This window comes from Eretmochelys imbricata, chromosome 26, assembly GCF_965152235.1.
Source record: "Eretmochelys imbricata isolate rEreImb1 chromosome 26, rEreImb1.hap1, whole genome shotgun sequence".
Classification (NCBI taxonomy): Eukaryota; Metazoa; Chordata; order Testudines; family Cheloniidae; genus Eretmochelys; species Eretmochelys imbricata.
Genome location: NC_135597.1, coordinates 13,866,014 through 13,892,015, shown reverse-complemented (window position 1 = coordinate 13,892,015; position 26,002 = coordinate 13,866,014). Strand labels below are relative to the sequence as shown.

At 53.7% G+C, this 26,002-nt stretch overlaps 1 protein-coding gene across 1 annotated transcript in view; it reads left to right on the top strand.

Moving 5' to 3' along the window:
* GCK (glucokinase) overlaps nt 1-19,158 on the top strand; it is a 33,745-nt gene extending 14,587 nt beyond the window's left edge. The window contains exons 3-10 of the mRNA XM_077805673.1: nt 840-994; nt 4,146-4,265; nt 5,392-5,487; nt 5,863-5,962; nt 12,809-12,992; nt 15,708-15,863; nt 17,782-18,015; nt 19,014-19,158. Of these exons, the coding sequence (XP_077661799.1) occupies nt 840-994; nt 4,146-4,265; nt 5,392-5,487; nt 5,863-5,962; nt 12,809-12,992; nt 15,708-15,863; nt 17,782-18,015; nt 19,014-19,158 (1,190 nt within the window). The remainder of the gene's footprint in view (nt 1-839; nt 995-4,145; nt 4,266-5,391; nt 5,488-5,862; nt 5,963-12,808; nt 12,993-15,707; nt 15,864-17,781; nt 18,016-19,013) is intronic.
* The last annotated feature ends 6,844 nt before the right edge of the window (nt 19,159-26,002 follow it).

Sequence of the window (26,002 nt, the reverse complement as noted above, 5' to 3'; positions counted from 1 at the left end):
CCCACCTCCCTCCAGCAGTAGCAAGAGATAGGTGACAAACCCCGTGGCAGGAACTGTGTTGACATTAGGGATGGTGCTGGCTCACCTGGTGTGCTGGGCTTCCGATCAAAGAGGCTGGCCGGAAACTGAAATTGCCAAACAGAACCCAGCCATGTTCGAGTCATTTGGACGCATAAGAGAGAAACCAACGTGTCTGTAAAATGGAGGGACAAGCAGAAGGGAAAAGACAGGTCTTTCTCCATTTGCTTTCAAAGCAAGTCTTCCAAGTTATTAACTGCCTTCCTTTGCAGGGGTCCAGGCAGTGAACGTGACAAGTCAGGAATAGAGCTGGTCGGAAAATGGGATTTTTTTCTCCATGAAAAAAGTTGACCTTTTGTTGAAAAAACAAACATTTGAGGCCAAAACCCAGAAAATGTTTGGTCAAAACCCCCTAAAATTTCAGTGAAAAAACAAACCGTTTTTGACAGAAATATTTTTGATTTTTAGCCATGGTTTTTCAGGTATTGGTTTTTGACAAAAAGTTGAAATTTTCCACAGGAAGGGGAGAGAACAGTTTGGGTTTTGGACTGAAAAATTTCTGTCCTTTTGATGGAAAAAACAAAAACATTCCCCCCCAAAAAACAGATACTTTCCATGAAAATGTCCATTGAATCAAATCCCCAATTTTCCAACAGAAAAAAAGTTTTTGGGGGAATTTTTCAACCCTGAATTCTACTGTTAATTTTCGTAGCGTCTAGGAACCCAGTCATGGGCCAGGGCCCATTGCACTAGGCGTAGTACAAACACAAGACAACAGCTAAGTAACTCTTGAACTGTTAAGCTTCATCCTGACGTTGCAGAGGTCGGGGACTTCCTGTCGTTGGATCTCGGCGGCACCAACTTCCGTGTGATGCTGGTGAAAGTGGGTGAAGGGGAAGAAGGGCAGTGGAGCGTGACGACAAAGCATCAGATGTATTCCATCCCAGAGGATGCCATGACGGGAACAGCCGAAATGGTGAGCGAGTGCTTGGCCAAAAGAGCCGTGAAAACAAGGTGCTGGCAGGCGTCCCCTAGACAAACTCTCCAATCCGAAGATGGGCAGGTGGCAGCTGGGGTGGGAAATGAAAAGGCAACTGGACTGGAGAAATACTAAAGGTGCTGAAGAAAAAGCTAAGTTGTTTGATTGATTTTCTAGATCTATCCAACTCCAACAGGCCATGGAAGGTCTCCTTCAGAGGGGCAGAAAGGATGGGGGAGGGTCCACTTTCTTTATGGGATATTAGGAGTAACGTACAGAGTAAAACATGGATATATCCTTACTTTACCAGAAAGGAACCATGCGGGAAGTCGCTGTAGCAGGGCTTCCGATATTCTGTGCTTAGTGTGGTAAATATCGCTGAACAAATGATTTTTTTGGTTTGGTTGCTAAACTGAAAAATCTTGGGGGGAAATTGACCCAAAACAGAAATTTTTCAGTTTTTCTCACTGAAAAGCCTCCAAAAATTTAATTTTACACCCAGCAAAATATTTCGTTCACGCCAAAACAGTTTTTTTATTATTTCATTTTTTGTGTCATTTCGTTTTCAAGTCTTCTTATCCTTTTTTGAAATCTAACTAAGTTTTAAAAGAAACTTTGTTTAGAAAGGAAAAGTGGAAATGTTTCATTCGAAAAGGTCAAAACAAAATGGTTTGACTTTACTGAATGTTTTGTTTTGTTTTGTTTTCATTTTTGTGCCAAAACTCTTTGCCAAATTTGGCCTGAATTTTTGAAGAGTTTCAGTTGGCCTAAAACTGCATTTTTTGGCAATCAGCTGTTCTTCTGAAAATTTTGCCCAGCTGCAGTGGTGAGGCAAGGGTACGTGGTAATTGGCCATCCTTTAGGGAGCCTGTGTGAAGCCATAAGTCCGTTATACAGCCCACACTAAAGGAAAGCCAATACAACCTTTATACTCCCGCACCTCAGCATGAGTTCTCTTTGTGTCACAAAGTTTGGAGAACTTGTCCTAGTTGATTTTTAATTGTTTATCCTTCATGAAAACTAAAGAGACAAGCCTCTGAGGATAGACCAGGTTTAGCTAACATTAGCCATGCAAAGACTGAGGTAGGGTCTTGAAGAGATCAAAAGACCCCAGTGACTTTAGGATTTAAGGCAAGACAGAATATGGGTAGCCTGGCAGATTCATATTGATTTTTTCTGGTATAATTTGTAGGGCTGGACAAAAATTTTCTGTTGAAACTGTTTTTCGATGGAAAATTGGGTTTTAGGCAAAACAAAAAAGGTTTCTTGCTTCCCACATAAAATATGGGTGTGTGGGTTTGGGTTGGTTTTGGTTTTTTTTTTGGGGGGGGGAGGAGGGGGGTTCAAAACAAGAATGTTCAAAAATGGAAACATTTCAGTTGTGAAATGCTGCTGGCGTGCTTCATGGGAGTTGTAGTTTGCATGTCTAATGCTCTCATTTTCTTCTATGGCAGGACTTCATCTCCCATGATGCACCAAGGCCAGGCCAGGGCCACAGTGAACCACCTCCCTGCACTAAGAAGGGAGGCTGTGGTGCATCATGAGAGATGTAGTATGACTGGGGAGCCCGACCTGTGGAGGAGAATGGGAATATTAGGGACCTGAACTACAACTCCCATGAGGCACTGCTGCAGCCATTACCAAATTGAAATGATTTTTTGCCAAAAAACTTGAAATTTCTCATTTTCTGACCAGCTCTATTAATATGTAATTATTCAAATGGCAGCTATGGCAGGCAATACATTCTAAGGTCCTCAGATTGGGGTACCTGTGTGTTTGATAGTCCGTTTTTAGTTGTAACCTCAGTGGCAGCTTGACTAGACAGCTGGGTCAAAAAAGTTTTAGCCTCATCCAAGCCATAAAACAGATAGGATTTTTGTTTTGATTTTTGCTAAAGCGTCTTTGTGATAAGAATAAAACGGAGGTGCAAAAGTCCTGTTCTCATGTATGGGTCTTTAGGAGCAAAAGCTGCTGCCTCTGAGTTTGTAGATTTTGACACATCTGGAAATTAGGAATCTTTTATTTTGGAGGCCCAGTTTAACCCTTTTATCTGCCCCCTCCCATCCAGCTGATTAATATTTCATGATCAGAGAGATACAATAATTGTGTGGATAATTAATTTTACTGGCTGCGTTAAAATAGCCATTACTAGGGACACAAAATACTTAAATATGTGAAGGGGAGGACTGAACTAATAAAATTTTCAAATCAAAACACAGAATTATACCATCCCTCTACTCAAATTCCAGCACTCACCAGTCATAGATCTCGGTATTGTTCCCGAAGACTTCAGCTTCTCTATGTTACAATACATTCCACCCATGACATGGCAGCTACATCATCTAACCACTTGCCTGGCACAGACACAACAAAGTCATGTCAGAATTTTTCTCCCCCACCCCAAAAAAGTTTTGACGAGGAAAATTTCCCCCAGCTCTATCTAAGAGTAATTCCTTCAACGAATCTGCATGTCAGAGGAAGGCCAGTAGGGTACAGACAACTGGATTTGGGGCAGAGATAAAGTCATCTGCTCTCACATACATACGTTCACACACACCAGGCTCTGCCCAATCCCAGCCTCCTCTACCAGTATTCATTTCCTCTGTACCTCCAGCTAGGACTGGGCAGCTGCACACATCAACTCAGCCGAAGAAGCGTGGCTGGAAGCCATGGCCAGCGGTGCTAGCCCGCGTGCTCTTGGCAGCTCCGAGACAGGCAAGAGCTACCCTTGAGCACAGATTTTGCCAATCTCCAAAGCTGGAATTAGGAAATGCCATTGCAATGGCTGCTACATTATACCAGAGGGCTGGGTGCCATCTGGCGGGCAATGCTGCGACTGCAGACATCTGCCTGTCTATATCGTGTGCGCTGTAGAAATCTTTATGTAGTGCGTGTGGTTTTCTGGGTAATAATCACTGACAGTCTTTGTTACTGAGGCAACATGCAACAGAAAGTCAATCAATGGGCCTGTGTAGAGGCTAGAGAACTGGGCAGCATGGAGCAACAGGGAGCGTGGAGCCAGCTGTCCCATAGAGGAGGTGTCAGTGTCTCAGAGGCAGGAGGAGGTTGGTGGTTGGAGGGCTGATGGGAAATGCCCAGCAATGCTGTTGTCGTGATTTTGGAATGACTTGGGGCCTCCCTTTTCCAGCTCTTCGATTACATCTCCGAGTGCATCTCCGACTTCCTGGATAAACACCAGATGAAACACAAAAAGCTGCCTCTGGGCTTCACATTCTCCTTCCCCGTGAGGCATGAGGATATTGACAAGGTGAGGCCAAGGCAGGGTGACTCCTGCGGGCAGATCAGAGGTGAAGGGTGAGAGAGGCTGCAAAGAATAGTGAGGGAGTGCGACTGTGGGCAAACTGGAGGAGCCATGCCTGATCTTCACTGCCCCTTCCCATGCTGAGCCACGGAGCTGCATCCCGCATCCCCAGGGAAGTGGTTCACAGTGTGAGCGTGAGCCCCCATCTGTACACAGCAGATCCCTTAAACACTCAGGCCCAGGTCCTCAAAGGTATTTAAGTTCCATTGATTTCAATGGGAGTTAGGTACCTAAATACCTTTGGCCTTTCTTCATAGGGGCTGGCGTCTTTATTTGGAGGTGAGCAACGACTGATCCCCCGTCACGTTCACACTCGTTGCTTCCTCTGTACACCCATGTGCTCCCTTGCACACTTACACTAGATCTCACACTTCAGACTCCAAAGCTCAGTCCCTGCTGATAAGGCCTCAGATAGAGCATTGTGTCCAGTGCTGGGCGCCACATTCCAGGAAAGATGGGGACAAATTGGAGAAAGTCCAGAGAAGAGCAACAAAAATGATGAAAGGTCTAGAAAACAGGACCTGTGAGGGAAGATTGGAAAAATTGGGTTTGTTTAGTCTGGAAAAGAGAAGACTGAGAGGGGATATGATAATAGTTTTCAAGTACATAAAAGGTTGGTACAAGGAGAAGGGGAAAAAATTGTTCTCTTTAATCTCTGAGGACAGGACAATGAGCAATGGGCTTAAATTGCAGCAAGGGCAGTTTAGGTTGGACATTAGGAAAAACTTCCTAACTGTCAGGGTAGTTAAGCACTGGAATAAATTGCCCAGGGAGGTTGTGGAATCTCCATCACTGGGGATTTTTAAGAGCAAGTTAGACAAACATCTGTCAGGGATGGTCTAGATAATACTTAGTCCTGCCATGAGTGCAGGGGACTGGACTAGATGATCTCTCGAAGTCCCTTCCAGTCCTAGGATTCTCTGATTGTGGGAGCTGGGACTGCCCAGCTGGACATGCATGAGCAGTAATGCACCGCCCCGCATCCATTGAGATCAGAGAACTGATTGCTTAGCTTTCTGCTTTCTCTCTTTGTAGCACTTTGATGTAACCCTTTTGTCCCCTTGTCCCGCAGGGGATCCTTCTGAACTGGACGAAGGGTTTCAAAGCATCAGGAGCTGAAGGGAACAACGTTGTGGGGCTTTTGCGGGACGCTATCAAGCGCCGAGGGGTGAGATGAAAACATGGTTTGTGCTGTTCGTGCTGGCTAGTTCCCCCGGCGTCTCCGCACAGATGCGCCCTCGTGGGGTAAGACTGGGGCTTCTCCGGGCTCACCAGCTCCACCGGGGGCACGTTGCAATCCTCCTGCTCCTTCAGCCTCAAGGACATCCTCAGTGGGAAGGTGGGCTGGAGAGATCCTCGCTCAGCAGAAGCGTTCTTGGCTGCTCAGTCTGGATCAGTGGACTGGGCACTCCACATGCCCCTTACTAGCGGCAGGGTCCTGCCCTGGAATTGTTCTGTACCCGGGCGCGTGCTTCCTTTTGTCTGGGCTCTTCTCTGGAACGCCTGGGGGATCGTGACCTCTCTTTTGTATGCTCCTCCGCAGGATTTCGAGATGGACGTGGTCGCCATGGTCAATGACACAGTAGCTACAATGATTTCCTGTTACTATGAAGATCACCGGTGTGAGGTTGGCATGATAGTGGGTAAGATACCTGCCCACCTGGGCGTTTCCCCTCATCCCAGAGTGCATTGGGCGCATTCCCCACCTGCCCATGGACACCGCGGGCTCTCTGATGTGGATTGTCCAAGTGGAATTCCTGCTGGTCCATTCTCAGGGCTCATTCCAGTCCTGTTGGCATCAGGAGGAAGCAGAGTAGTCCTCAGACCCACTCAGTGTGGGAGTGGGCGGGAGGCTATTCAGTTGATTTGGAGCAAGGCCATGACATGTGTCACCTTTGGTAACACGCAGGAGGCGGGTTGGTTGGAGGAAAGCCCCACCGCTGAGCTGCTCTGACATCATCTGTTTGGCAGCGGGCATTCTCAAAGGCCTGGCTCTCCAGCTGGATTTCTCTGGACACAACTACTGTTGAGCGTCCCTTGAGGCTAACAATGTTGCAATGTCAGGCTCCCTCTAGATGCAGCAGCTGGTCTTAGTAACCCTGGGGTCCGCAATGATTCTGCTGATGCCGATGCGCATTCCCTCCTCCCTTGAGTTGTTCCTTGCGGGATCCAGTTGTCTTTTTCTCCAGGATCAGTCGGTACCGGGGGTGTCTCTGGTATTTCAAGTAACCGTGCTGATTTCTCTGACCCTCTGTTTCTGCCCTCTATGATGGTGGCTCCGTCGTGGGGGAGCAGTGAGCACACTGGCTGACTTCCAGCTGTTATTGATTGTTGGGCTGAACCGTGGATTTGTGTATCTCCCACGTCACGTTACTGCTCTGTTTGCATTTCTTCCAATTGAAGTGTTAAGCCTGGAATTGACGTAGGTTTGTGTAATGGAGATCTTGTGGGAAATAAAGTCCTTGCTCATCTGTTCTGTGGAAGCTGCTCTCCTACTGGTACCTGTCTACGCTCCAGTAGGTTTCAATCTATTTATCTATCTTAGGGTTGAATACTTCCACCCATCACCATAATATCTGGGTGCCTTTCCCATAAAACAGATAGCCACAGCGAAGCCCCTAGAGGACTGGCTAAATAAAGATCATTCTTAGCTTCCTTGGAGACAGGCTTCGCTCCCCGCCTCCCCATTGCTCTGGGGATACCGTGGCGAGAAAGTGCTGGGCTCAAACAAGGAGATCGAAGTGAGCTCTTGCACTTCCGCATCTGGAACCAGGGCTTAGGGCTCAATGATGGTGTGAATTGTGATCCAGGATGGGGAATGACCGTTCTGCTGACTGTGCCTGTCTGATTTGAGATCGCCGTTCATTGAGTAATCGGTTAGCTGGGGGCACGTCTGGGACACTGAGACTTGATACCATGTGTGGACATTACCTCTTCCATCTCTGGCTTCCGTGAGCTGATAACCTGCCCTACCAAGAGCAGTTAGCATCACCTTGAGAGTCACTGCCGGCTGCTGGTTCCCATGAGGAGGACAGAGCAGAGCTGAGGGAGTTACTCACAGCCCAGCCCCTGTGTGCCAAATGGGCTTTATGGGTGGAGAGCTGCCAGGTGGATCAGGGAGGCAGAGCTCCCTTGGAAGGACTTGGGAATGAGAGGACATAGGAAAGCTGGCAGGAGAAAGGCTGGGGGGTGGGCCCAAAGTTCTGGGCGAGGCCCAAAGCAAATGGGCAGAGTCCCTGTTATAGAGTTCTGGAGTTTTAGGCCAGAAGGGACCACCAGTCCAACAGCCTGTGTATCACAGGCCACCCACCCCACCCAGCACCTCAACACTAACCCAACAACCCAGGTGTCACAGCCCACAGGACACTAGACTGTGGTCTGCCACAGGCTGAGATTAGGAGTTACCAGGGTGCACCTGTGCCCTGTAAGGGCAGGGAAACGGCTGTGAGATACCCCCAGATAATCCTGGCGAGGGACCTGCACCCCATGCTGCAGAGGAAGGCAAAAAACCCCGAGATCACTGCCAATCTGACCAGGGGGGAAATTCCTTCCCAACCCCAGAGACCCTGGGCATGGGAACAACAACCACTAGGGGTGGGACTACTCAGTGCCCCCTCAGAGCCCTGGCCCACCCCACCCAGTGTCCCGTCTCCAGCCATGGCCATCCCGTAGTGCATTGCCGGGGGGGATCCTTCCTGACCCCGGCAGGCAGCCGGCTGACACCTTGAGGGACCCGAGAGTCCGATTCAGCTCCCGCTCACCCCGTGTTCATCCGGAGTGGTTCCACGGAGCACCCACTGGTGCAGGTGATTAGAGGTTCAGGCCCGTTGCATTCACCACGAGATCCTTGCTGAGCGGACACAGCTGGCAGCGATGCCGAGCCGCCCGCCCGGAGATGCCGCAGAGCGCCGGGCGTCGGAGAGGCACCGAGCCTGAGCCAAGCACAGTGACAGCAGGTCGCTGTTAGAAATGCTGGGATACCCTGTGCATGAGCAGGCTGCGGCCTCCTGGAATGGTAGCAGCCGACAGCAGCCCGGGGCCCCTCCTGCAGCAGCCGGGGAGGGAGCCCTGGGTGTGGTGCCCACTCCCCCTCAGCGGGGGCAGGTGGAGAAGCAAGGCCGCCTCCCCCATGGGGCACGGGAGTCACTCAGTGTCGTCAGCGACAGCTCCATCTGGGCCTTTCGCATGGCTGCCTCTTCCGCTCGCCCTGGGTAAACAACGCTCGCTCAGCAAACACACTAAGAATAGAGATGAGCTCATCTCTGAGTGGGAGCTGCCAGTCAGGTGGGTTTAACACATAGGCTCCTTCCAAGCAGCCACAGACCTCCCCGGTGGGTGAGGGCCGCGGGCTCCCCCAACAGGGTATTGTCACTGCTGGCATCACCAGGGCAGGCCATGGATTTATAGATTCCAAAGCCAGAATGGACCCCTGTGATCAGCTAGTCTGACCTCCTGTAGACCCCAGGCGTAGACCGCAGGCCATGGGATTTCCCACAATAATTCCCATTTGAACTAGGACAGATCTTTTACAGAAACATCCCATCCTGATTTAAAACTTGCCAGTGATGGAGACTCCACCACGTCCCTTGGGAAGTTGTTCCGATGGCTAATGACCCTCACTCATTTGTACCCTATTTCCAGTCTGAATTTGTCTAGCTTCAACTCTCAGCCATTGGATGGTATTAGACCTTTCTCTGCTAGATTGCAGAGCCCAGTATTAAATACTTGTTCCCCAGGTAGGCACTGACAGACTGGGATCAAGTTACCCCTTAACCCTCTCTTTGTTAGGCTAAATAGATTGAGCTTTTTGAGTCTCTCCCTAAAAGGCAGGTTTTCTAATCCTTCAGTCATTCTCGGGCTCTTCTCTGCCCCTTCTCCAATTTATCAACATTCTTCTTGAATTGTGGTCACCAGAACTGGACACCGTATTCCAGGAGCGGTCACACCAGTGCCAGATACAGGAATCAATATGGATTGGCCAGTGCTGCCATGTCACTGCCTCCAGGTGGGATTTCCTGCACTCTTACCTGTGACCTAGTGGGGGACTTGCTTATAGACCTGTAGGCAGTATTTTCTCATGTGGACAAGGATTCGGTTTCTATCGTTTCTTTTCCTCAAAGGTCAACACTATGGTACAATGATTTGGAGGAGCGGTAAGTGGTAGCTATGCCCTCTAGCGGCTGGCTTGTCAGACTGGCTCAAGTATGTCTCACACGTAGAGAACCGCGTGAATCATCTGTACCCAAGAACTTATTTGACAAATGTTGCCTCTTTCTGCTGGAGATCTTGTCGACTGACTGCAGCTTTCTGAGTTCATTTGCCAGCAGAAGGTGTTGCTCATCTTTTTGCGGTCGTTTAGTCAATGAGTTCACCCTCGTCCGAGATATTTAAATTCAAGCGGTGTGACTTAGTTGTGATAGATCAGGTAAGTTACGCAGTCTGGTTTCCGCTCATTGTTAGAGGAGGCAAGCACTTTGAAGATGACGATTTGTGTGCTTGAATTTAACACTTGGTTTCCAAGAATATTCATGCGAGCAGCTTGCTATCTAACATGCCTATCGGGCCCGCAGCACTGTGGTATGTGAGCACCTCGCAATCGTTAATGTGTATATCCTCACGGCAGCCCCCTGCCGCCAGGAAGTACTGTAATCCCACCGTGCAGACGAGGAGCTGAGCACGGAGAGGCTGGGGCCACACTGAGTTCAAACATTTGTGCCAACGAAGCTCAGTTACTTGAAAGTTTGTGGGATGTGAACGCTAAAGGATGAAAGGCGCCATCATAAACCCGAGCCAGATATGCTTTATATGTGTGCCCAGCTCTGGCCCTGAGTCCTACTGCAGAGATTCTCCCTTAGTGCTCTGGGGCCTGCGCTTCGGGGAAGACCCCAGTTCTGCCTCTGCTTATGCACTGGTGGTAGCAGGTAGTGTAGGGATAGCCCTGCAGGCAGAGCTAGCCCCTCCAGACCCGCCCAGCTTGTTCCTCTATCAGACTGGTGGGTTCCCTGCTGCCAGCGTTCTGCGTACTGCAAGAGGCTTGAACCTGCTGCGGTGCCCCTTGGAGGGAGTACGGCTGCTGGGGGCATGGGCCGGCCACGGCAGCCCAGTGAGGGGAGCGCTCCCACTGCAGGCCTGGGGCACCTGGCTGACCCTGGGGATGCCCCAGGGAGGCTGGGGCTGCAGGAGGCAGCAGGAGCCTGGGGCAGCCGCTGCCCCCCACCCCACATGGACGTGGAGGAGAAGGGCAAGAAGCCTGTAATAATGTCCCCTTTCAAATGAGTCTCCCTGCAAGGTGAAAAGGGTCGGGATAAAAAGGCCCAGGAAAAGATACGGAAAGAGAACTTCATACAGTAGTGCTGTCCCGGTCCCATCGGGGTGAGCCAGACACGATGCTGGGCTTCGTCGATTTGCCCACAATATCAAGCCAGTGTGGAGGGATGGAGAAGATACCATACGTGGGTCCCCATCCACGACACCGCATTAGACCTGAAGAAGAGCACTGTGTACGCTCGAAAGCTTGTCTCTGTCTCTTCCACCAACAGAAGTTGGTCCAATAAAAGACACTGCCTCACCCCCCTTGTCTCTCTCAAGCACTAGTAGGCGTTTTCCATTGCTGGTCAAGCCAGTTTCGTCAACTCAGCAGCTCATACTTCTGTCAATGTCCCTTAGTGACTCTTAAGTCCACTGACAGGTGACCAACTTGAACCGTCTTCTTTCTCCTGCCTGACAGATCCCTAATTTAATTGAGAAGCACTTAAATCCAAAATATTCCGACAGAAATCATCATCCCACGGAGCAGAGTTGCCAGTTCTCGTGATTGTGTCACGCGTCTTGTGGTACTTAATGTTTTTTTCTCAAAGCCCCAGTTCCTGGAGTCACGGGATTAGAATGAGAATCTGCACTTTTGTTGTTGTTTTTTTAAAATACATTTTTAGCTTTCCTGGTTGCAGAGAAAAGCATCAGAGTGTGACCTGGGTAAACTCGAAAGGCTCAGAACCCAGAAGACAAGGAAAACGAACCCAAACTTACTATTTTTTAAAGATCTCGTGATTTCAAAGCCAAACTCATGATTTTTGGAGGCCTGACTCCTGAGTTTTGAGCTGGGAATATATGCAGGAGTATTAAATTATGAAAGAGCAGCTCCATGTTCGTCACTTACCAATGCAACCGGAAGAAGTGCACAAGGACGAACAGACTGCCCAACCCGAGGGCCCGGCTTCCAGGGGACACACCAATAACCGCTCAGCCCTGCAGGGCCACCATTACAGAGAGCAGAGTCCGAGAAAAAGATCACCGTGGTCCCTTGACTTTCACTTTCAAGGCCCTGCCCACCCTGCTTCTCTGGGTCACCACTGAGCTGTTGATCACCGTGGTCCCAGCCTCCGTCGCCCACTTGTTAAATTTGCAAACAAGTTTCCTCCCCTGCTGTCCCTCACGCTCCCCGTAAACATCCCCAAAGCTACCTCATTATCCCCCTTCAAACCGCTCCTTAAAACTCCTCTTTGCCTGCAAAAAACATATCGGCCAGGCAGCTGCTGTGCTGAGACCCCTGCTGATCAATACTGTCCCACTGTTTCCTTGTACTCCCCCATCTGCCTGTACCCGTTTGTTCTCTCTCAGGGCAGGGACAGTCTTTTGTTGTGTTTGGGCGCAGCACTTCGCACCAAGGAAGCCTGGTCCATGACGGGGGGTCGTAGGCGCTATGGTCAGACAAGTCATAATACAAGAGACACCCCAGATCCCGGTTGCTGCAGGAGAAAAAGGTGACACCGTAATCCCTCAAGGAGCGATAACCAACTGACCAGTGGGGCAGATCCTCAGCTGGGCTTAATTGGCAGAGATCTACTGATCGCCCCCGGCTGTGGATCTGACCCAGGGCTTGGAGAGCTCTGCATCGGCCAGGCTATTTCAGAGCTGGGTCGCTGAGAGTGGGTGAAAGGAGGAGTATGGACCTTGCAGGGCTTTCGCCTTCTTCCACAGCGTGGGGCATGGGTGGTCTGCTGGCATCATCTGGGCATGTCTCACCTAATCCATTCCCTGCCCTGGCAGGGACCTCAGCCATTGGTAGCACCTCAGTCTCTCCTGTTCTCTGTCTGTGGCTGCAATACTTCAGCCTCCTGAGGACCGAAACCCTTTAGCCTAACTGGCCTCATTGGGCTCAGCGACGGGTATCGGCTGAAATATAATGGCCTGTGCCAAGCAGGAGCTCAGACTAGCGCTCCCTTCTGGCTTTAAACGCTATGAAACAGGCTGTAAGGACGGGGCGTGAAATTGTATCGGGGGCACACGGACAGTACAGCCTGTGTTAAACCCGTGCCCCTGGCCCTTGTAAACCAGATACCCGCACAGACTCAAAGTCAGCTGGCTGCTCGGGCAGTGAGTAAAGCGCAGGGCCCTCTCTGCCGAAAAGCCCGCATCGCCAGCTGTCACAGGGCGCTTTGCCTGGGACTCGCCATCGTGAGACTAATCCCCGGCTTGGTGTCCCCTGCCAGGTACCGGCTGCAACGCTTGCTACATGGAGGAGATGGAGAATGTGGAGCTGGTGGAGGGGGACGAGGGCCGGATGTGCGTGAACACCGAGTGGGGGGCCTTCGGCGCCTCGGGGGAGCTGGACGAGTTCCTCCTGGAGTACGATCGCGTGGTGGACGAGACCTCACTTAACCCCGGGCACCAGCTGTAAGGGACACGACAGATAAAATTATTGCTTTCCCTGGGCCTCACTTCCTCCCTGCTGTCGCCCAGGCCGCAGAGCCGGACTCTGCCGGCCGCGGCTCCTAATTCAGCGGAGGGTGGGCGCAGTTCATCTCCAACGTGGTTTGCTCAGCTCTGGTTCTGAGAGTGCAGCTTTAAATTCCCTGGCAGGCATGTCGGCCCTTGGTGACAGTGTGGGCCTAGGGGCCAAGAAGTGGGTCTGTGGGGCTCTCCCCGAATGGCCCTCTCTCGGAGGTCCCAGTGTGGGTGTTGCCCAGGCGCGCTCCCCTGGTCACTGAGGTGCAGTAGCAGGGGAGCAGGAGGCTGATAAGCTGGAGGTGTTTGAAATGTGCAGAGCCCAGCAAAGAGGAAAAATGGATGTTTTCTTGCAGCTCAGAAAATACCCTCACTAACTGAACAATCAGTGTCGGCGGTGTTAAAACCAGTGAGAGCAATTGCCGCTCACCGGCCCGACCTCCGGCTCGCTCTCTCTCTCTCTCACATACCCTCAAGTGTGTCTAAACACATACTCGCAGACCCACAGACACACCTCAAATATACCAGCACGTGTAAACACCCCCCCCACACACACACAGACACACACACGCTCTCAAATGGACACACCCCCTCACACACCCATAACTGCACCCATGTCCGCTTACCCACCCACGCGTCTCCCTTCAGAAACACAAATGTGCACATACGCCTCACACACACACCTCCATACACAGCCATCCACTCCCAGCCACGTGCACACTCACCCCAGGACACAGATACCTTGACACACCCACCCCCCGCACTCTGCGCTCACACACACCTGCGTACACCCCCTGTACACAACCATCCACTCCCAGCCACGTGCACACCCAGTACACTCACCCCAGGACACAGATACCTTGACACACTCACACACCCCTGCAATCTACACTCACACACCTGGATACACACTCCCCTATACACACACTAAAACACCAACACACACACCGAGAGCAGTCTGCATTCCCGCACCCTGGTGCCCTCACAAACACACTTCCGAATCCACACACCAATACACAAACACACCCAGAGCAATCTACGCTCACGCCCCCAGATGCCCACAAACACACTCCCGTATCCACACACCAATACACAGAGCAATCGACACTCACACCCCGACACCCTGACAAATACACGTTTCTCTCTTGTGCTTTTCCTCACTTCTCTCCTTTCCCTTCCCCTTCACTCTCTCGGGCTGTCCCCAGCCCAGGGTCCCACTCACCTTGAACGGACAGAGGAGGTCCCCGAGGCTTCAGCTTTGCTTCCCCGGGGCGTCTTCCATCCCTTCGGTTCTACAGTGCCCTGCCGGTGGTGGGAAAGGGCACCCGCCACGTGGCGTTAAGAGCTGAAGAGCGCAAAACCTACCAAGGCCTGAAATAAAAGTGCCAGGGCAGGGCTGGGGAATTAGCCGACAGCTGCTGCCCGAGGGGCGTGGCCATCTGAATAAGCGATCAGTTGCTTATCCATTTGAGTTAAGCATCTCCTTAGCTGCAGGATCAGAGTGGGCCCGATCCTAGCCCATGCTATGGGGCAAAGAGGCCGTAAAGACATTTGCAGAGGATGAATCGCTGGCTCTGTGCCCCCTCGCTTGGCCCCCCTGAGCTCAGTGGATACGATGGATGGAGGAGGGTATGACTGGAGGATGCTACACTCCAGGGCTTCCCTGCGGTGTAATGGTCCCTCGGGGCCTGATACAAGCCGGCACAAGTTAGAGCAGTCCGGAGGTGGCTCTGAGTTGAGGTGGGGAGTGAGCTGAGCCCCCAGCAGAGCCAGGGATCATGGGGGCTCAAAGCCACCTTCTCCCCCGCCCCAGAGCATTGGGTGAGGCTCTAACACAGCGGAGATTTTGAGCCAGTCAGCGTATTTGGTATGTAACTGTCCTGATCTCCTTCACCTATCACACTACCGAGGGGGCGATGGAAACCCTGGCCCAGGTTCTCCGGCGGGGCCCAGGTGGTTGGCGTCTGGTTCCAGTTCCTTCTGCACGGCCTGCCCGTAACTCCCCCACCCCCTGCAGGCCCCGGAACCGGCCGTTGCATTTGCTGGGCACTGCAGGCAGCAGGAATTGCTCACATCTGCGTGGCCAGAGTGAGAGCTGCATCCTGCCAAGGCCAGCGGCACATGCCTGGGATGGCCCTGCTGCGGTGCGGCAGTTAGGGGAGCAAGCCCCTGGCCTCCAGGATTGACTCTCCCTCCCGCACAGGCTCTTGGCCGCATGGACCACACGGTACATGGCAGCCCTCGAGGACTGCAACACCCACCAGGCAGGGTTCCCTGAGCCAATGGGCCATGCCGGGAACTCTGCATTCTTGCACTAGAGCCTAGGGGTATTTTTTAAGGATACTTGGCTTTGGCTCTGCTCACTGCCAGCCAAGACGTTTCTCTCCTGCTTGAGCGTCTGCACAAGGCCCGTCCCCACGGACACTGGGAGTAGGGACATGTCCCCTTGGCAGAACCCAAGGGGAGGAGAAGCCGAGCACGGCCTCTGCCCTCTCAGGAGGAAGGGGAAAGCCAGCGGCAGCCTTGCTCATCCGGGGTTGTGTCCAGACAGGTCTCCAGGCCTAGGATACCCCCCGTTGCAGGAGAGCAGGGTCCGACCGAGAGCGGGCGGAGGGTCTGTGTCCTCGCGGCCCTGACCAGTGGTGCTCTTCTGTTCCCACCCAGCTACGAGAAGATGATCGGAGGCAAGTACATAGGAGAGATCGTGCGACTGGTGCTGCTAAAACTGGTCAATGAAAATCTGCTCTTCCACGGGGAGGCGTCTGAGAAACTGAAAACCAGAGGCAGTTTCGAAACCCGCTTCGTCTCACAGATCGAAAGGTACGGGATGGCCTCCCCAACCACCCAATGCTCAGCCAGCCCCACCCACTGCAACTCAGGGGCTCCTAAAACCGTCCCCTGCTCTCCCATCCCCTGCCCCAGCTGTAATCCCATCCTACAGCCCCAGAGCACAGCTGGACTCCCGCGGCCCCCAGCGGCCACTGAGCTGCAATATGTATGACTAGAGAGAGCAACAACCGTTCCCCACTGGGCTCCGAGCTGATGTGCAAGGGGTGTATGTCAGCTCCCCCTCTGACAGGGACTTGCACACAGCTGCGGCAGGTACCCTCACACCTTGCAGTGTACTGGCTTGAGCACTGCACTGGGGCTCAGGAGACTTGGGTTCTATCCCCGGCTTTGCTGGGTGACTTTGGGCAAGTCACTTGCCCGCTCTGTGCCTCAGTTTCCCCATCTGTAACGACACTGCCCTCCTTTGAGCAATTTGGCTGAAAAAATTGCGGGGGATTGTTAGCACTTGAACTGAGGAATCGGCCCCAAGATTGCGGGAGCCGCAGGAATGGTTCCACTCAGTGAACACTCTTTACTAAGGGTGCTCACAGCTCCCACACAGCTGCGCCAGTGTCACGTAGAAGAGGGGGCGGCCTAGCTCACTTTTCCTTGCCTGATATTTGTGGCTGTTTTTCTCTGCACCTGGCCTCTTGAGCCCAGCTTCTCGGGCCTGGCCCCACTGCCCTCCCTTTGCAGCTCTAAGATCACGGGACTTAGAGCTGCTCTAAAGCTAACCCTCTAAAATGCAGCAAGTTAGGCCTGGTAATCTACGGCGCAAGGGGCTTTTCTGGCAGCTGGGGATTTCTGATCATCTCGTCCCATCTCCGGCGGAACCCAGGCCAGAGAACCTCAACCCAGAGATTCCTGCGTCTAGCCCAGAACTCCTCTCTTAGCTACAGTGGGTCTCTGAGAAAGACTGAAAGACTCCGAGCAATGGAGAACCCGCCACGCCCCTCGGTAAATTCTTCCAGTGGTTAACTACCCTAAACAAATGCACCTTAGTTTTAATCTGAATTTGCCTAGCTTCATCTTCCCACCGTTGGATCTCCTTCTGCTGTTTACGGCAAGATTAAAGAGCCATGTAGAATCAGAGATCTCTAGCAGGTGGTGACCAAGTCACCTCTTAGCCTTCTACCAAACAAAGGGAGCTTCGTAAGTCTCACGCTGTGTGGCAGGTTTTCCAGACCTCAGATCATTCCTGTGGGCCTTACCAACACGGAGCCATGCGGGCTCCCGGAAGCATGGGCTGTGTTTGTAGGGATGGGCAGAGACACCTGCTCGCAGACCTTCGAGACCAGACATCATCTGGTGGGAGGGGCTGGAGGCACCTGGAGGAGATTGGGAAGGAGGCTGGAGTCTCACAGGCATTGGAAAAGCGGGTTTACAGGCGGTACCGTAGAGCTGAGAGTGAGGTAGGAACATAGACACTGCCAGGCTGGCTCAGCCCAAGGGCCCTCTCGCCCTGTCTCCTGTACCTCACATTGGCCAGCACCATCTGTTACAGGGGCTGGGTGGAACAAGAAGCCCCGAGAGGGCAATTCCGGGGTAGCCAGACCCCTGCCCCCATGTCTGTGTTGAACCCTATCTCAGGTAACTGCACGTATTGCTGTTACAAGCAGCTGTCCTGCTGCTCTCTTCCCAGGAGTATGAGCAGTCTGAAATGCAGCCACTTCTGGTGAGGAGCTGCACTGCAAACCAGCAGAACGCTTTCCAGAGGGGTAAACGCCTGTCCTCTCCTGAGTCAGCAAAGCCAACTTCCATCCAGCTACCGACCAGGCCTTAGGAGCCTGCTAGCTGTCTGCACCCATCCGCTGGCTTTGTCCAGCTGCCCCAGCAGCGCCGGGCCTGCCCCCCACGTTCGGCACGCCCTAGCGTCCGGAGGCTGACATGCTTTCGCTCTCTGTCCCAGCGACGCCGATGACCGGAAACAGACCTACAACATCCTGACGTCCTTCGAGCTGCTGCCCTCGCTCACGGACTGCGACATCGTGCGGATGGCGTGCGAGAGCGTCTCCACGCGGGCGGCACAGATGTGCTCGGCGGGGCTGGCCGGCGTGATCAACCGCATGCGGGAAAGCAGGAGCGAGGAGCGGCTGAAGATCACCGTGGGAGTCGATGGCTCGGTCTACAAGCTCCACCCCAGGTGAGGTCGCACGCAGGGAAGTGCCCGGGCAGCCGCCTCCCCAGCCCCGTCACGGCCTCCCTGGAAAGCTGCATCAGACGGAATGATTGACAGACAGGAGCGTGTGGGTGGCCTGTCTCTGCGGGGCCACTAGGGAGCGCTCGCCCTTATCCGGGCAATGGCTGCACTGTGAGTGCCTTAGCAATGAGCGGCTGCGAGAGACAGCGCTGAGGGCTGGCCCTGGGGAAGCTGGCTTCCAGTCCGGCAGCGATTGCATGCTGCCGAGGCCCTCTCTGGCCAGCTTTACAGGTGCTGGTGGGGGTTGGACTTCAGCTTCCTGGGCCATAGAAGGGCCACCGAGATCTGGGACCTCTAGATGGTGGGGGGAGAGGGAGGGGAGGGGGGAGTGGAGAAGGGAGTAAACTGGGAAGCTTAAAAGAGCAGCATCTGAAAAAGGAACAGACTGGAAAGGAGCTGGAATGCCTTGAGAGGGCACGGCCGGGGGGATCCATCAGCTGGCAGACACTCCTCAGCAAGCCAGCGGGTCGGGCCGGGCAGGGGTCAGCCCGAGAACTGTCTTTTCTTCGCTGCCTTTCCGGGAGCACTTTGGCTCTGACCTGTGCTAAGACTTGCCAGAACTGAAAAGCCTTCACAGCCTGCGGGTCTCTTGGGGCGGGTTAGCAAACTGTAGAGTTGTGCCAGGCTACGGCCCGGAGGTCTAAACTGCCTTAGATCGGACGCGCCGCGGGGCAGCACCCCGCACAACGGAGCCTCACCCCTGTGGGCACCATCAGAGCCTGAATCCATCTTTAGATGACCCCCATCACCATATTTATGCTCGCTGCCCCCCTGGGCAGTGTTGGGCCCATTGTACAGATGGGGGCACTGAGGCACAGAGAGGCTAAGTAAGTTGCTCGTGGTCACGCAGGAAGTCGGGCAGGGCAGCGAGATGCGGCAGCAGTCTCTCTGTACGCTCAGCGGACCGTTCTGCCTGACCCCGCCGCCTCCTCTCTCCCCAGCTTCAAAGACCAGTTCCACGCGACCGTCAGACAGCTGACGCCTGGCTGCGACATCACCTTCCTCCAGTCAGAGGAGGGCAGCGGCAGGGGGGCCGCCCTGATCTCGGCGGTAGCGTGCAAAATGGCCTGCCTGATTGGCCGGTGAGCGGGGCCATTGGCCAAAGGACCACGGAAGGAGCAGCCGCGGCTGGGACGTGGCTCCGTGCCGAGTTCTTTAGAGCACGCGCGCCCAGGAGCGGAAACAACAAGTGAAGGGGCGGGGCAGTCCCTGACCCCGCCCACCTGCCTCCCACCTGTCCTAGCCGCCGCGCTGGCCATCCCAGCTGCGCTCTGTCCCCTTGCTGTTCCTCCGCCCTCTTTGCTGCTGCCAGGCCGGGCTCTCGGTCTACGCAATCAATAGGTTCCCGAGGAGGTCTCCTCCTAGGATTGGTTTGCGGGGGGGGGGGGAGGGGAGTCCTCTGACCCTTCTCTTCTGATTGGCTCAGGAATTAAAACGAGACGGGGGCGTCGAAACGGCTTCCAATCAGCACAAACGGCGGTCGAGGGTTGCGTTTCTCTCGGCCAATCAGGTGCGTGGATGTCGGGGCGTGTCAGGAGCCAGCGACTGCCCTGATTGGTGGCAGGCTGGCGTGTGCTTGGGGGGGGGGAGGGCTGGCGAGACGACAGGCGGGAGGAGGAGGCTGGATAGAGAATGGCCTCTCTGCTAGCCGGGGGCCGCTGGGCCTGCTGAGCCCAGGCTGGGATGGAGCTGGCGGGAATCTCACGCAGGAGAGCAGCTGGGAGGGTTTCATGTCCCCTCCTGCCCTTTCCTGTCCCTCCAGATCTAGCTGCCGAACAGGGCCAAAAGCTTTGCCTCTGATCTACCCCCTTCTCTGGCCGTCCCGTCCAGGGGCTGCTTCTCGCCGTGGTGCAGCCCGGGTTCCTTTAGGGATAGCAGTAGATCCTCTCTCTTCTGGTTGTGCCCAAAGGCCGGCGGCCCCATGGCACTGGCTGCTGTACGAACACCAATGAAGAGATGTTCCTTGCGGCGGAGGGACCTCCTGGCATCCCTGCCCCTGTTGCTCTGGGAGAGCTCCCCAGCCCACCCCTTTCCACCCGGAAATCCAGCTCCAGGGCTCGCCTTCCTCCTCCCAAGCACACCGAGCCCTTGGCCTCCCCGGGGTGCACCTCCTGCTCACAAGGAGGGGGCTGCCAGGGAGTAAATCCTGCCCTGTGCTGTCTGGCTGTCCTCGGGCTGGTTTCACAGAGGCGTTTGAAATATTCCGGTACCCCTCCCGCCCTCTCAGGCTAACGTTGATTAGGCTATACCTCTCCTTAGTGCTGCTGTTCGTGAGCCAGACACATCGCCACACCCCCTCCCCCGCACACACAGGGTGTGTGTTCCCGCACAGCGTGCACACCCACGTGTGCAAAGCCCACCGGGTGCACGCCTTCACCCGCTCACCGTCCCACGGGACGTGCGTCGCCTTGCAGCTCGTCAGACAAGCATCATGCCTGGGTGCACCGGGGCCATACGTACTCACGCCCCTCTGATACCCCCACACATGGGTGCGTGTACCGTCCTTGTGTACCCAGTCCGTCCGCAGTACACCTCACTGGACATACAGGGCTTCCATTCATTTTTTTCTGTACATCGGAATAAAATCATTCTGATGCTCTGGACGTGACTGTTTAGTAGCGATGAAATTCACCCCACAACGTATTAGACTTTATCCTGTGTTTGATGTTAAAATAAATCCCCACCCACCTGTAGCAATGGCACCCTGACATGGAGGTGTGGGCGGGGGGCATGTACTCCTGGGTTAAAGTCCCCCTCACTCAATCAAAACACAACACAACATAAGAACAGAGAAGATGCATGTAGAGTCTAGACAGCCTTTGTAAATAGCACGATCTACCCCTCTGCGGGGCTCCTAGGGGCATTCTATTGGAAGTGCCATTGTGGTAGGTAATATACCCGTAGCTATGCTTCCTAATGCCAGAACTGGTCCTGTAGGAGCCAGCTGTAGGACACAAACCAGGTCTGGAAGAGGCCAGCAGCTGCCCTCTGATCTCTGGCTCTTTTGAAGCTCCTGGCCCTAGAGGGGACTGTCCTGGCAGGTCCCAGCCCCTTGCTTTCCCCCTGTGTCAGTGTACTCCTGGCACTGTCTGCATCACATCCCCGAGCTGTCAGAGCTGCCTGGCCGTCAGTATTTCCTACGCAGCCTGGTTGTTCCTGGCAGTGACAAGAGGATGATATTTTGGGATCGGGGAACGGGAGCTTCCTTTATCCTCCCCTCTAGAGTGGGTCAAAAAAGCCCCCAAATCCTGATTCGAATCCAACTTTCATTTCCAAATTTTCCTACAAAAAATTTCGAACAAACAATGTTTCCTTTGAAATTGGTAGCAGAAAAAGTTTGCCAGGAAATCTGACTTGGCTCTGAATCGGGGTTTTTTCTTGCCGTTTGGTTTTTGCAAAGCATGATGTTTTCGGAAATGTGGATGTTTGTTGTTCCTTTTAGTGTCGAAGGCCAGAAGGGACCATTGTGATCATCTGGTCTGACCTCCTGTAGAGCACAGGCCAGAGACCTGCCCCACAGTCATTCCTAGAGCAGATCATTTAAAAATCCAGCATCTTCATTTGAAAATGTAATTATGGAGAATCTACCATGACCCCTTGGTAAATTTTCCAGTGGTGAATTACCCTCAGTGTCAAAAGTTTACACCTTATTTCCAGTCCAAATTTGCCTATCTTCAACTTTCAGCCATTTGGATCGTGTTAGACCTTCCTCGGCTAGACTGAAGAGCCCAGTATTAACGATTTGTTGCCTATATAGGTACTGACAGACTGGGATCAAGTCCCTCCTTCACCTTCCCTTTGTTCAGTTAAGTAGACAGAGCTCCTTGAGTCTCTTGCTATAAGGCAGGTTTTCTAATCCTTTCATCATTCTTGTGGCTCTTTTCCGGCCCCTCTCCAATTTATCACCATCCTTCCTGAATTGTGGGCACCAGAATTGGACACCGGATTCCAGCAGCCATCACACCAGCATCAAACACCGAGGTTAAATAACCATTCTTCTACTACTCGAGATTCCCCTGTTTATGCAGCCCAGTATCACATTAGCCCTTTTGGCCACAGCATCGCATGGGGTGCTCATGTTCTGCTGATTATCCACCATACCCCCAAACCTTTTTCAGGGTCCCTGCTTCCCAGGATACAGTCACCTATCCTGTAAATATGGCCTACAGTCTTTGTTCCTAGATGTACACCTTTACCTTAAGCCATATGACAGTGCATATTGTTTGCTTGCGTCCAGCTTTCCAAGTGATCGAGATTGCTCTGTGTCAGTGACTTGTCCTCTTCGTTATTTGCCATGTTCCCAATTTTCATGTCAGCCGCAGACTTCATCAGCGATGATTTTGTTCTCTTCCAGGCCATTAATAAAAATTTTCAAGAGCGTAGGGCCAAGAACCGAACCTTGTGGGACCCCCGTTTGATGCTGATTCCCCGTTTACAATTACGTTTTGAGACCTCTCACTTAGCCAGTTTTTTATCCATGTCATGTGTGCCATGTTAATTTTACATTGTTCTAGTTTTGGAATCAAAATGTCGTGCAGTACCAAGCCAGATACCTCACAGTAGTAGTCTAAGTATGTTACCTCCACGTTAGTACCTTCATCAACCAAACTTGTAATTGCATCCAAAAAAAGCTGTCATGACTGGGATTTGAGTGTGGAGTATTTTGTTTTGTGTTTCCCGCTCTCCAGTGTTTCACTACTTCTCCAACTTTGGAGAAGTCTCCGGTGGGCTGAAAAAAGTGACAGTGGAGGGGGAGTCTGTCAGAATCTGGGAGCTGCAGCTTTGGGAAATGGAGTTGAACAGGAAAAGCTTTCAACCATTTGGAGACGCGGCTGGTCATCCTGCCCCCCTCACTCCTCCAGCTTCCCAGTGCTTGGGGATGGATGTCACGGACAGGGACCGCAGTCACGAGGCAGACGCTCTCCCTTTTGCTCAGGAGGTGGTGGGCCTTTCTGGGATGACCTTTGTCTGGATCTCCAGCCGCTCAACTCTTGGCATGAGATGTGGAGGGCTCCTGTCTCCCCACTGCCTGCATATGCCTGTGGGTGGGGGGAAGTGGGTAAAATCCCAGCCAACTCCCCTACCGGCCCTTCTCAGCTGCTCTCCAATTGCCCCAGGGCCTCTTGCCCCTCCTGCTGCTGCCCGGTGCAGGTACGGTCAGTTTGACCAGCAGGGCTCGGAAACCAAGCCAGAGTTCGGTGAACTGAGCCAGGGGCTGGTGCCTGGTTCTGACCCATCAACTCAGCGCACGGGCCAGGGGAGGGAGAGGCTGGTTCGTCAGCTGTACGGAGAGGGGACGACCCCTTTCTTCGTCCAGCTGTAGGACTGCCAGCCAACAGTGGCTCGGTCACTTCAGAGCTGCATGGCCAAAGGGGTTCCAGCCCAGGGGAGTCGGGGTGGGCGGTGGATCCCGGGGGCGGGGATGTACTTCAGACGTGATGTTTGCTCGGCCTTGGTTGGCTTTCCTAGGGGGGGAGTGAAGATGCTGTGAGGCTTGACAGAAAGCGCTGAGGCTAATCCCAGGCAGGGTCTGAAGCCGAACATCCCCAGCACTGTGTGCACAAGGGATAAACTTCCCCTCAGCAGCAGCTCCCAGGGAAAGCTGGCCAGGAATCCTGCCCGGCCAGCACGGAGCCGTCTCTAGTCTCTGAGAGCAAACCACAGACTGGGAGGATTTGCCCCCTGTATCCTTCTCCGCTTCGCTGGAGCTGGCCCCTGGGGACACCCCAGTGTGGGGGGCTGCAGTAGACACTGCGCTGCACAGAGCCGCCCCGGCTGCGCTGGCGTAGGAGGGGGTGCGGCTGGAGCACTCTGCACCCCAGCTCCCCTGGGCTGTGGCCTGGCCCTTAGGTGGCCCCCATATGTCAGAGGAGTCCCAGGGGCTGCTCTGATGTCATCCTGGGAACCAGGCAGAGCCCAGAATTCAGCTCTGCTCCCCCCATGTCTGAGCAGGGACCTCCTCAGTGCTGGATCTGACCCTGAGTCCTGGCTGCAGGGACAGGCTTCCCCCTTAGCATAACCGCGGATAATGAGCCCTCTAGCTAATGGTTAATATCCGTAATCCATACCCTCCCCCAGGCCTGGACAGAGAGGGGACGGGATGTGGAGCCGGGAACATGTTTGCTCCCAGCTGGAGTCTTGACTGGGGCTGGCGGGATCAGAGGCCATGCAGGCCTTTAACGCATTAGCCCCGGAACCGAGACTGGGACAGTATCACTGCCCAGGGCCTAGCGGGTCACAGGAGGGTCTGCTGGATGGGGGAGCAGGTGGCAGTGCTGAGGGGTTGAGAGACAGCGGATGACGTATCTCAGTGGGTTTGATTGCCCATAGAGAAATCAGCCCCGACGGGAAAGGGTTCGTTCCTTCCCCAGTGCTGGGAAGCTGTTCTTGCAGCAGTTTTCAGGCTGTGTCTGCCTCAAAGTGTGAGTTTAATTCAACTCATATTTATACACCCCTTGTTTCGGACAGGGAGAAAAGGAATGCCCCCCTCTCCCTTTTCCTGAGCTGCTTTCAGAGTTATCTTTTTAGGCTACAGAGTCATCCGGGCTGACCAGACCCAGTACCGCCCCAAACGACGAGAAACCGTCAAGCGCAAATCACATTGGCTCAGACTAGTTTCCTGGCCTGCAGCTCACGTCCGGCAAACCTGAACAGAACCTACATCTTGCTTCTGGCAAATCAAGGGACCGCCCAAGGAGCAAAGATTACAGGGGAACTGCTCGGACGTTGCCATGCCGAAACCTGATCCGAGTATAGGAGACACGGACGGGGCATTATTTAGTCTGCAGAAAAGAAGAGTGAGGGGGGATTTGATAGCAGCCTTCAACTACCTGAAGGGGGGTTCCAAAGAGGATGGAGCTTGGCTGTTCTCAGTGGTGGCTGATGACAGAACGAGAAGTAATGGTCTCAAGTTGCAGCGGGGGAGATTTAGGTTGGATATTAGGAAAAACTTTTTCACTAGGAGGGTGGTTAAACACTGGAATGCGTTACCTAGGGAGGTGGTGGAATCTCCTTCCTTAGGGGTTTTTAAGGTGAGGCTTGACAAAGCCCTGGCTGGGACGATTTAGTTGGGGATTGGTCCTGCTTTGAGCAGGGGTTTGGACTAGATACCTCCTGAGGTCCCTTCCAACCCTGATATTCTATGATTCTATGACAGAGCTTTAGCCTACAGACCAAAGTACGCGGGGAGTCCTGGGGTCGCAGTTCAGCACAAGCCTTTTGTCTCGTGTTACAATATTGGCTAACAGGGACCTGGGCTGCTGCACCCAAGATGCCATAAGCCCAGATGAACCACGCCAGCTTCAGTGCGGGCCCCAAGACGTACCCTTCTTGGTTCCCTTTGAAAGGCCCAGAACAAGAGGAGCAGCAGTGGGTAGGTTTGGGAGGAACTCGGCCCCTGCCCAGGCCCCGGCTGGTCTGTCTGCACGTTGCACAGGGGGGAGGCCGATGCTTTGCTCCTCCTGTGGTGAGCTCAGCTGCTCGGAGGCGACTCCTCCAAAAACGTGCTCCGGGGGGACTCCCATCCACCGGCCGGAGTGGCTGAGAAGGTCTTAGTGGTGAGTGTCCAAGGCCAAAGCCCACGCGATGGCTGGCTCTCTCCGGCTCACTGGGGAAGGCCATGGTGGGCAGTGGGGAATGGGAGGGAAGCCCGCGTGTCAGTGACACGACAGGTGACCCCAGCGGAGAGCACCCTCGGTGCTGGGGGGTGAGGGAGGCCAAAGCATTCCTTTCCTCAGCAACCTTCACAGCAGGAGCTGGAGGCCCGGCGTGAGGCAGGAGCCTGTCTCCAGCCTGGGTCTCCATGGGGGGCCCTGTAAATCAGAACCATCCCTGCTGACTTTCAGCTTCCCTCCTGCCTCAGTTTCCTGAGGGCTTCCTGCACAGCCCTCCCAGCAGCCTGGCTTGGGGCAATGTTTTTACAAGCGGCCAC